This window comes from Arvicola amphibius, chromosome 7 (genome assembly GCF_903992535.2).
Source record: "Arvicola amphibius chromosome 7, mArvAmp1.2, whole genome shotgun sequence".
Lineage (NCBI taxonomy): Eukaryota > Metazoa > Chordata > Mammalia > Rodentia > Cricetidae > Arvicola > Arvicola amphibius.
In genome coordinates this window covers 36821520-36834119 of record NC_052053.1, presented here as the reverse complement: position 1 = coordinate 36834119, position 12600 = coordinate 36821520, and the positions used below count along the sequence as shown (strand labels likewise).

Sequence of the window (12600 nt, the reverse complement as noted above, 5' to 3'; positions counted from 1 at the left end):
ATGCCGGAGGGACTAAGCCATCCAAAGAAGAAACAAGCATCACTAACATTACAAAATCTAGACAACTGAGGGCTTATGAAATTGAGTCAAGGGCAGAAAAGTAAAATACCATTGGAAAAAAAATCTGTGAACAATTTTGGAATAGTGCAGAAAGACACAGAGCTCTTCATGTCCTTTTCAAGATGCCCTGAAATGCACACAGTGTCTGGGTCAGCCCAGCCACTTCCAGATACTGAGTCAAGTCATCAGGACCACATGCCCAGATGTGGTACCGCGCACAGGGAACTGAGCCCTCCTCCCTCATCAATCATTAATGAAGAAATTCTCCACAGAATTTCCTCATAGGCAGATTTGGAGGAGCAGCTCCTCAGTTGAGGTTTGCTCTTCTCAGGTGACTCGAGTTTGGGTCAAGTTGATGAAACTAACCTGCGCAATGGTACACAGGGAGTAACACAGAAAAATAAAATTTAGTATCAGTTCCCGAGCTTTCTGTGGCTTCCATTACCTACAGCCAAGCATATTCAGAAAGTATTAAATGAAAATTTCCCTAAATTAAAACCAATCTTATGTTTGAAGCCAGGTGCTGCTCTGAGATCATGGTGAAGGGGAATGCTGTCTGCTCGGACACTCTCGAGAACCTGAGCCATCTCTGTGTGTAGTGTCTTAGTTGTAATGATACCCACTTACTTATGGCTTGGCAACCCTGCAGGCAATTAGATCCAGTGTTCAGTATCTTATAGTTGACTATGCGGTGCTTAGTGCTCCGTCACAGTCCTACCTCCTTCACAGACTCTGTGACATCACTTGGGCATAGGTCTTCTTCTTCCATCTGGCCTTGTCACTAGAAGAAGCATGAGGGTAGGACAATTTTAAGAGAAAGACACCGCATGTGCATAACTTCCATTACAAGGCAATGTTATAATTACAAGCTCTTAGTGTGCGTGACTTATAAAATAACCTATATCTCTAACATATCCGCATAGAGGAAAGGGTAGCAAGCATGATGTTCATCATTGTCCAATTTCAGGTGCGTACCAGGAGAAATGGCGCATAGTCCCTACAGACAGGGAAGACAACAACACAAGGATTGCTGAAGAAAGAAAAGAAGCATGGTGTAGCGAGAGAGTAACAACATAAGGCCAGATGGAAGAGGAAGCAGTGGCTAGGGGAGGGAAAACGAGCAAAAACCAAGAGCAATGGGCTGGAAGAGTCATTCAGCTAAGAGAAAGCTCTGAAATAGGGAGATTGTCCCTAAGCAAATCAGGGAAGCCAGAAGTTTCGCACGTAACCCTGCCTTTTGACGGTAGTACATCAACAGGCAATTTGGCTTTAAAATAAGTATAAGAATGCAGTTTGGGCTGATACCAAAAGTTGCACAAATGTGGAAAAGCAGCAAGTTCTATATATGGTGCATGGGGGGACTCTGCAAATACAGTGTTTAGATAATCTCAGTCAGAAGACGGAGGCTTCAGCATGGATGCATACCTTTCTAATATGATAAACTTCCCACATGTAGACTTTGAACCCACTGAGTAATATGGAATAGCAGACCTTGAATGCACTCGGAGAACTTCACTGAAAAATCAAAGACCTTTCTAGAGAAAAATAAAATGCAATTATTTTAATGTGCATTGAAATGTTATAAATTACCTTAAATTTTCCTTCATACCCATTGAAAGAGCTCCTTCTTATCTAATATTCAAATAGTTAATTTTATAGCACATTCAGATAGGTATACTTAAAAGCATGACTAAGGAATTCCTAGAACAGCTTTCCTCTAAACAACTTTGCTTATTATAACTGAAATGTGATAGAGTATAACTACTTAGTGTGCACAGTGTATTCATTTCGTTGCGTGAACATGAAACCATCTCGCATTTAATCAACAGGACAAATATCCCTATCACTCCCACACCTCCTTCTATTCAATAACAGCTAAGTTATTACTGCCCTCACTCTCTTCTTTCTCCTTAAGCATTTGCTCTTTGGGTTTCTGTCCCATGTTGTTAGCTTGCACGTTTTTAGAACACTGTATTAATACGATAGCAGAACAGATGCTCTCCTTTTTGTTTCGACACAGGTTCTTGTTATATAGACCAGGCTGGCCCAAAGCTCACCACCCTTCTGCTTCAGGTGCCCAAGTGCTGTAATTACAAATATGTGAGACCACAGCTATCTACTATGTTTCCAATTGTTCCATTTTTCCTTGGGACTGGCTTCATTCATTTGACAGAGTGAGTTATTGATTCTTCATCTTAGTGTCCATGGATAGATGATTCCGTTTGTAAGACGTTTTCTATGTATGTGCATATGTATCTGTAGATGGGTGCACACAAGTATAGCTGCACTTGGAGAACAAAGGCTTTGAACCCCCAGAGCTACAAGTAAAGGCTTTTGTGAGCAGCCAAATATGAGCGGTGAGATCAGGACTTGGGGCTTCTGAAACAGCAGAGTTCTGAACTGCTGAGTCCCCTCCACCTTCGTTTTCATTATATAGATATACTAGAATTTGCTCCTCTGTATTACTTTTGGTGGACTCACGGACATATTTCGTCTTCTTTGCCAGTGTTATTGGGAAAGTTCTTAGACCCTTTGCATTTATCTCCTCTGTAAAAGTTAAATTGAATGTCTATTTCATAGGAGCTTTAGAGAATCAAGAAATGAACTAATGTGAAGATTGACTAGCATGCACTAAAATAATACTGAATACATTTCTAATGTGTTGTAATTTTCTTTTTTATGGCGGTGTTTCAAGACAGGGTTTCTCTGTGTAGCCTTGGCTGTCCCGGAACTCATTTTGTATATGAGCCTGACTTCAAATTCACAGAGACTGGCCTGTCTCTGCCTCCTGAGTGCTGTGGATAAAGGCATGCTCCCACACTGCTCAATTAGTTGTCATAATTTTCTAATTTCTGTTTATTGTGAGATAATACTTTTTCATATTAAACTACATTTCCCTAGCACAGTGGTTCACATCTATAATCCTAGCACTGAAGGTAGGAATAGAAGGGTTAAGGACTCTAAGCCCCAAAAAGGAAAAATAGACAGGACCCTGTCTCAAAACTAAAACACAAACAAACAAACAAACCCATCTTTGCTGCATATTTTAGAACCTATTTTTTGTTTCTATTATAATGCTAATCCAATTTTAAACCTATGGATAACAAAACTCTTGATTCCTCTCACGTAAGAAGACTACTGTTCTTTTGAGTTATATTTCCTTCCGGAATTGATGAGGCATTGCTTTGTCTAATGTTGTACCCAGGTGCCCAGTATTGACAGTACAATGACCAGGCAGGAAAAGGTCTGCAAGAAGCAGTTGGGACACTTGATGTGCATTGTAAATGTTCTCTTAGAATTAGAAGGTGCGCTCACATGAAGGACTCTGAAGGGAGAGTAGACAGGTGAAGGGTATTCTTCCTCAGGTGATGCCATGAGTCTGCTTTATTTCCCTCACAGCTCCTCTGTGAAGTGTGCCTGCACAGGGGTTGCCAAAGTTAGACTCCTTCTATGGCATATATACCACAAATAAATAAAATGTATAGAAAAAATAAGTAAACGGTGTTTTTCCTTTTCAATATAGTCTTCTTAAATATTATGTCCAATGGATGTAGCAGAGTTCAGTAGGCAGGTGTCAATGGACACAAGAATTTTAATTTCTTCCTGGGGATATTGTGAGAGGGGTCCTTTAGGACCTTTTGTTTAGCTCTGACACTAATTCTACTTTTGATTCAAATACCTTTTGATCTCTCTCTCTCTCTCTGACACACACACACACACACAGAGAGAGAGAGAGAGAGAGAGAGAGAGAGAGAGAGAGAGAGAGAGAGAGAAAGAGCTAGTGGCATACACAGTGTGCATACAAAACTGTCAAGGAAGAAAAGCCTGTATCCTTAATAATGAAGAGTTGGCACCATCACCCTATATGAAAACCTGTCGTATATAGAAATTTCTCTTTTTTAAGATTTTATTGAGCTTTATTCATTTAGTTTTTTATTTATTTAGTTTTTATTTAGTTAGTTTTTTTTTTTTTTTAACTAGCTCAGCCATAAAGAACACTGACTGTTCATTCAGGTGATGGGGATTTGATTCCCGGGCCTTATGTAGCAAGCTTAGATCTATCTTTAAGTCCAGTTCCAGGTGATCTGATACCCTCTTCTGGTTTCCATGGGCACTGTGTGAACATGTTGCACAGACATACAGCAGTCAAAGCATCCACACATAAAAAACAAAATGGTAAACGAGCATTTTAAAAAGATTTTATTTTTAAAGGACGTGTATATGTGAGTGTGGGTTTTGGGCACATGAACGCAGTGCCCATGGAAGCCACAGGAGAATCTTGGATCCCCTGGGGCTGGATTAACTGCAAAAGCCTTGAGCTGCCCAAGGTGGATGCTGGAAACTGAGATAGGTCTGCAGGAGCAGTAGGTGGTCTCAGCTGTCTTAGTCTTATCTTTGCATCTCGACACAGAAGCTTCTAATAGAATTCGAGGTTACAGAGCTAGGAGCTGTGCTGCTTACAAACACCTGTCATCCGTGGGGATGGAGGGCAGAGCTGTTAAAAATGAGCACCAAGTGGCAACTGGCTCATTCCCACCGAGAACGCTTCAGACGAGTGAATTTTAGTGACGTCATGACGAAGAGGCATGTCCACTCACAAACAGGTTTTCATAGGAAGTGTTTCTATTTATAGTAATATAATGTTTTATTCTTCACCAGGATAAGCTGCGGTGCACGGACATCTACAAATTGTGATAACCCTTTGGAAGCACTGAATTCTGCCCACCAAGCTCCAGGAGCCGTGCAAATGAGAATCAAAAATGCCAACAGCCACCACGACAGGCTGAGCCAAACTAAATCCATGATCCTCACCGATGCTGGGAAGGTCACTGAACCTGTAAGTCAAATACGCCAAACATGTCACTTTCTCTGAGCAGACAGATAAAAAGAGAGAGAGAGAGAGAAAATGCTAATTAGCTTTGTTTTGTTTGTTTACCTAATGTACACCAGAAAACTGTTTTGTGATGGATTTTATCTTGCCTAGTTATAGTCATAATAACATCCCCAGTTACAAGAGCAGAGCTGGTCCTAATCCAGAGTGATAAAGGGGATGGGGAGCCAGGCTGAAGAGCACCTTTGACTCATTTTAAGGGCCTCTGGTATCATGCTTCAGTGTCATAAAAATAATGAGGTTATGCTAGCATGCGGCGTTTGTACTTCCAAATACAGTACATCACTTTGAAAAGCCAGAGGCTAAAATTAGCTAAGAGTGAACTGAGGGGGGAAAAAAAATCAACAACTTAAAAAAATGTGAAAATCTCTTTCTTAAAATCTCCCCATAATCGAGAAGAGCGGAAAGTGTGGTTTGATTTGCGCTGGGCTCCAGCGGCTGCAATGGTGCGGCTATTTAAGGTTTGGAGAGGAAGCCATTTTGTTTCCATAATGTGTCATTAGAAGGATTTGAAATAAAATAGTTAGAGATGAACTCTACTGCCAATTGTGTCCCTGGCCCTGCACGCATCCTGAGCCACTAAACCCACTGATTACGATGAGTCTCCTCTGGTTAATTTTCCACCATAATGGTGGTAACTTGCAGCTGAGGCCATAGAATGTTACAAAATTATTTATGCAGTGTTAGCCACTCTTTTGGACCCCAGATCTATTCTGTTTGTCACAGAGAGAGGAGGAGTGAGAGATAAGTTAGCTGGGGACAGACTGTGAGTCCCAGTCACCGTGCAGAAGCATGTGAGCTATTAATTGAGTATTCTGATGTTATCATAGGGGAGCATGAAATATTCAGCTCCCTGAGTTATTCAATGAGGTAAACTGACTGAGTAGACTGTTACCAATTATATTTATTTTCCACTTTTCCCTTGAATTTCAAGTGCAAAATTAACCCACAGCAATCGCAGGGGGTTGAGCAAGACGTGAATTTAATCATTTCTTCCTCGGGTGTTGTAGGCAGACGTAACATGAGAGAACCCGTGTTGGTACAGGGGTAGTGAGAAACCCATCCTTAGATGAGGTAACTCATGAGCAAAGCCTCTGCCTTTATTGACTTTCTCATTTACAACAATTGTCTGCTGGGAGGCATGGCACCGTCAGCTGCCTCCGCTTTCAAGCCAACTCAACTGGTTCTTGACTATGAACTTGAGACAGTGGTTGGAGTCAATTATCGGACTCTCTATATGTTCCCTCTCGAAGAACTGTACCTTGAGAAAAGTTTAGAAGTTAAGTATATTTAATGATGCCTAGCATATTTTATTGGCTGTGTTTAACAAAAGGCACTATGCCGCAGTTGTTTTTGACAAGCATGAAAACATCACAGCGTGAGACTGCAAAAGGAATTATGGAGAGAAATTACAAGTGATCCATCTCTCAATGAATTATCCACCTCAATAGCCCGCAGAACTCAGCTACCAATTAACACCTACTTTATTACATGTTGGGATGTACTTAATAACTTTCATGTGTTTATGCACTATTACCTTGACTGATGCCTCTTGTACAATTAGGCATAATTGGCATATCAATATGCAAAAGTTAAAAGGATTAACCCTCTTAAAACTAATGAGCATTTCTGTATCCAGCTGCTAAATGAGACAAAATTAGCATTTTTTACTTTTGGGCAGGATTTTATCATGCAGTTTCTCATTGTTGGTATTACCTTGTTACATAACTTTAGTTTGGGGGGTTGTAGGCTGGACGGCTAGAGGAAAAAAAAAAAAACAGAGTTTTCCAAAGTTAAATTAGCTGTAATTATCCCAGTTTTTATTTCCGCATTCTTAGTCTGAGCAATATGGATTCCTCGATAAGGAACAAAAATAAAAGTTACTTCTGGTTATGTGTACTCAGTGCATAATTATATAAAAGGGGTATGTTAGTGAGGATATGTCATTTCACGGAGAAAACTTGGCTCAGAGAGCCTGTATTGAAAGCCTGCCATGGCACTAATTTTCTTTCTGTCTCAGTTCTTTTCATCTTTTTTTTTTTCCATGCACAATTCTCTGACTAGATACTGACAGAATGTAAAGTATTTTGGCATATTTATTCAAACAAGCCTGTTAAAGTTATCTGCTTGGTTCTTCAGAAGTTGGGTGACGGTGTGAGGTCAAGGGGGAGAGTTCGCATTTGGAAGTGGGGGGGGGCGAGATACCCTAAAAATGTGTATGCGTGTTTACACAAAGCAGTTTGCTAGAAGAGAGACACACACACATGGTGTCTCTACAAAAGAAACACTAGGTGCTTGGAGGTCACGCATATGCTGTGTGTCTTGTTCAATAAAAACGTCTTGTTTATAATATCTGTTTATTGGAAAGTCTCATTTTAAACTACTGGACTAACTAATCGCATAAATTGTCAGGTAATCCCAGTGATTTCATTATTATTTTTTTAATGTTTTAGGGTAAAATCAATAGGCTTTTTCATTAATTCATAATTTCATTTATTGAGTTGCAGCATTTTTATATGATTGTATACTTACAACATAGTATATAATATTATGTCATTTGTAAGTCTTTTAAGTTTCTGAAAATTGAATGTATTTTAAAATGCTAATGTAGTTCTACAACCCCCAGAATTACAAGCAGAGGCGAATTTGGTTGGAAATTTGGGGATTTTGCATGTGTTGTTCTCTCTAAACATCAAATAATCAATATCAAAATTTCAAGAGGTTAATTTGATACTCAGGGAATGTTAAGGAGCTAGGACTATTGGATGTGGAAGGATGCAGTTTGCAAGAAAATTGCCTTTCCATAAAAGAAATACGGAGCATTCCAGTTGAGTGGGAAGGAGCTCCCTGGTTTCCACAGTGATCAATTGTCCCATGCAGAGGTACACAGTGAGACTCCTGAAAGGAGGGTGGCTTGTTTACCAGAATACACTAGTTGAAAAAGCAGTCAGCCAGGGGGAAAAAAATGGAGCAAGTGAAGTTGCCTGTTTAAGGGCAGAAAGGCCAATGTGCAATCCAGCAAAGAGCTAGTGCCAAAGGTTCAGTGCACTTCGATGCCTATTTATTGTGGGGATGCTCCAGTCTACCAGACAGTTTAAAATAGATATTAATGAACAGTTTAAGCAGTCCAAACCAGGAAGCTGCAAACACAGGATCTGCAGGCTGGAGCCATTTCAGCATTTAATGCTGGTGTCTTCAGCAGTGACAAGCATGAATATTCACCATTCCCATCCCGCAAACCCACAGAAGGGCATTACTACATTCATGGCCATCACGAAGAGGGAAATATGTTTTCACTGATGTTTCGATGAGGACTTACGTTGAGCCATCCCTGAGTGTTAACATACGAGATTCCTCTCACCCCCATTAACACACTGCTCCTGATCTCTCTCTCTCTCTCTCTCTCTCTCTCTCTCTCTCTCTCTCTCTTTCTCTCTCTCTCTCTCATTTCAATGTATTATCAGGAAAAAGAAGAAACAAATTTCTTTTGTTTCTTACTTCTGTCGTTATAGGATACTTGCCAAAGTTGTGGCTAGCCAAAAAGGCAGACATAAAAATCACTACTAAAAATATAAGCCTTCTGTTTAGCAGACTTTTTGAGAAATATTATGAGATTGTAGGGCATGTCCATATTTACTTCAAATCAAGCTTATAGTTAGGGTTGAGGCTTTGTTTGGATAAATTGTCCTGAAGTGGATCCTGATATTTAATTAAAATGACACTAAATCACATTGAATTGATAAGACTTGGCATCTCAAACAAAGGTAATTGCCCGTATTGGTTTTGTGCAAAAAATAGCACTGCTTGGAAAATGTGCAGGCAACGCAGACTGTCAACTCCATTTATAGATCAATATGTGAAAACCATTGATCAGGCAGGCATGTGTAACAGTAACACTTTGCATTTATTTGTTGTTTTTATACCACATTAAGGCTTACAGGATTATAGACTTCCTAAATATTTTGACTTCCTCATAAATATATGATCTGTTGCATGTTAATTAAATGAGAGACTGCAGCCATTTCTAAAATTGTTTTTAGTTTGATGATTTCCTTTTATTGCCGTGGATCGTATGATCTGAAAATGGATGAGTTTCCTTTTGCATAAAGATTATTAAAGCTTATTTTAATGTGTCCTATTTAATGTAAGATGTGCCTGCTGCTTTGCTTTCAAAAACATAGATACAGGCCGTTATTTTCTCATAGTGAGTGACTGATCTGTTTTTTATTAACTGGGCATTCTCGGTGCCCAGGGTAGAATTATTTCCTGACATATTCTGCACACCCTGAAGATAACAGGTCTTCTTGATTTCCCTGATAGAATTTGTTTTCCTCCTTTTCTTTTTATCCAGCTCTGTGATACAGGCATCTGATCGAACATTATGTAGAAAACAAACTGATCATTTCAATTTAATTTTAAACACACACGCCGATGCAATTTGAATTCTGTCTTTCTGATTTGAGAACAAGCCTCGTGAACTGTTCTTCTATACTGCATTCTGCAGCTGAATCTTCCTTATCTCATCAGCGTAAGGACAGTGTTTTGTTCCTAATCTTTATTGGACTATTGTAGATGACATTTGTGAGCCATTTTGGTTTATAAGGAAAGGCTGGAGGACAGTGGAGTGAGATCCAAAGCTCTGATACGACCATGCAATCATGTGTCTTCCAGTGCAATTTTCTTTGCCACTGAGAGGTCAATTCTGTTGAAGAATCTTTTTGTACCCTCTGCAAACGTTAGGAGGGCTGCTTTCAAGATGGTATTCAGCTTTGTACACAATATTAAAATGCTACAAGAATCAAGCAAGACTTCAGACATACCAAGTTAAAAGAGAACGAGACAAGAACAATAAACAGAAACTCCCAGGTTGCCTAAGGTAACCGGTCTCCAGCTGTTAGCAGATGAAAAAGTTTGTTAGTCCGAATTTCCACTTTCCTATAACATGCCCCAGAGAAGATTCAACCCCAGCCAGAGATTTCCATCCCTGTCTGTGCCACCCTGTGCCATTTCATGCTGGGAAATCTTTTAACTCTATTTACCAAGTACAAATTGGGGTTCCCAAAAGGTGGGGGAAATTTATGGTAAAATTAAAGAGTCCATACTTCAAAGAATGAGCCAGGGCTCCGGAGTTCACACATGTGGCAAGAATCGTTTTCCTTTCAACTTCAGCACGGAGCTAAATTTGTTTAGAATCTCCTACTGATTGAACGTGGTGAAGAATGTACACGAGATACATTTTTTTAAAAGTTAGTCCTCTGATTACTAATTTGAATCCAAAACTCTAACCTTGTTAGCATCTGGACTTATTTCCATAATAACAACCCCTTCAGAACCTACAAAGTAATGAATAATTGACAACAAATGAAATGTTTTGATAGTTGTCGGCACAAAGCATGTTTAATGTTTTGTGTTGCTTCCTAGCTAATTATGTAGATGACACATTTGTCAGACCTTGACTGCCATTAGAAACGTGTTTCCAGAGGGGAGAAAAACAGGCTATTCATAGAGTAATTAACTAGAATGCTCAATGACCTGTGAGAGATTCAAATCGCTGCCAGTTCAGACATTGTTTTGTTACAGAGCAGAGGGGTAATTAAAATTCCAAATTACAGTCCTATGATGGAGCATTTGTTTGTTGACAGTATACTCTTACTCTAGTTTGTTAATTCTTTTTTAAATTGCTTCTAATCCATTTTATAGCTTTAGTAGTTCGGTCTTTGAATTTACTGACAACTAATATTATGGTAAATTGTGCCTCAATGGAGGACTGCCTGCTTCAGTTTCCTGGGAGCACAAGGTGGGTGGGACAGAGATGCTCCCTCCTGAAACTGACATGCAAGGTCCTGTCAGCGGAAGGAATGTCACTGTCGTGAAGCATCTTGTTAAACACTCTGTTCTTCCCGACTCTGGGTTAGGGGCCACGGCTCAGTAAAAACACAGCGATAAAAAGGAAAATTTCAACCAACGCCTAAAAATGCTGAAAAAGACCTGTCCCCAACAAGAAATGATGGATGAGGATGTGGGTACCCAGAAGAAAAGAGAGGAGGTAGCGCTGTAGGGGGCTTGAGGAGTGTGTGGAGACAGGAGTTGGGTTAATTCACAGGATACAGAAGTGCACAGGGAAGCTCAGACACATCACTCAATGTGGCAGTTTTTGCCACAATGCTTTCCTAACAGGTCAATAACAAACCTGGGATAACAGGTGTCACTTATGCGGCTTCCCGAGGAAGTATTAGAGAGGGCTAAACAAATCTGGAGGGCTAAACTAGCCTAGGAAGACTCAGCCCCAGTATGGCATTTATTTAGGTTGCTGAAAGTGAGAAGATAGTTTTATTAAAAAGATCTGACAGAAGTCACACGGTGTTTGATGCAGGCGAGATGACAGAGACGTCCAGGGAGCGCTGATTATCCCGAAGTCACTGTCAGCCAGGATTGATTTTCACTTTCTCCATTTATGTAACGGTTCCTGTAATACAGCTGACCCCGAATCACGTTACCTTGTCATTTCTCCGCATGGATCAAGAAGAGATGAGCTGAAAATAGCTAGACACCGACCTTGAACTTGCCAGAAAAGTGAGAAGTGACAGTAGGGTTTTCTGTGGTTCATGTACAAAGAGGGAGGCACCCTGTTCTCTGCTGAGTTCACCACAGCAGCACAAGGGGGCAGAGCAGCACAGGAGATCACAGGTAAGAGCTTCAGTACGGTGTGGAGAAGCCGGAATCTGTGAGAGCAGAGAGCTAGTTTTTACATCTTAGTGAGACATAAAGGAGAATCACTGATGAATGAAAATCTCGAGTCCCATGATGTTCATAGTCAGTAATCTGAGATTATACATTCTAAAAGAGGTTACCTCATATTCCGAGTGCTTTTCCAACCAGTTATCTGCATATTTTCCCTACCCTCCAAACAACTCTGAACTGTAGTCAGCATTAGGAAGAGAGTCTTAGGACACGCTCCAAAGGTGACCTGCCATTTATAGGAAGGTAAAAGCCAAGGTAAAGAATGGGTTTTGCCAATGAATTCAATTTTGCCTGCATGTTATATCTTTTCCAGGTTTAACGTTTGCTTCAATTTTCAAAAATCGGCTTTTATTAGACTGGAATTACAGGCAAGGTCAATTTAAAACAAGGCATAGTGAATAGTCCTTTACTTCCTGAAGATGAACCATCATTGATTTATAAGTAGTGTTCACATAGTTCTCAGTGCTAGGCAAAGGACAGAGAGAACGGCAAACAGCAGCTCAACTAAACCCCAGGTTATAGACACTTGATGTAATTCCATGCCATCTTTGCATGTGTGATGGTTCATTAATATCTTTACAAATCTTTGTAATGCCTAGATATTTTCTTACATACAATAGATTCTGCATTTTTATACAGGCTTATAGCATATGTGAATGCATAAGGAGTTCTGTATCTGCATATATAGTATGTATACATATCTATAAAGAAACACCACACAAGTAAGCACATACATATTTGTATTACATGATTTTGTACTCATTTGTTTATTTCTGGAAAATTATATATATATATTGCAGACAGACATATCAATAAGCTTATTAATCTATCATAGGTTCAGCTCACTATGTAGTGGCAATCTTAAGTTTTTAAAAAATAAGTGGAATCTTAATTTATTTTTAGGGCAC

General features: G+C 39.8%; 1 protein-coding gene across 1 annotated transcript in view; it reads left to right on the top strand.

Annotated features, from left to right (window-relative positions):
* The window catches only part of Arhgap15 (Rho GTPase activating protein 15), a 604020-nt gene that overhangs the window by 20245 nt on the left and 571175 nt on the right, over positions 1-12600 (top strand). Inside the window, exon 2 of the mRNA XM_038336693.1 lies at positions 4720-4897. Within this exon, the coding sequence (XP_038192621.1) occupies positions 4720-4897 (178 nt within the window). The remainder of the gene's footprint in view (positions 1-4719; positions 4898-12600) is intronic.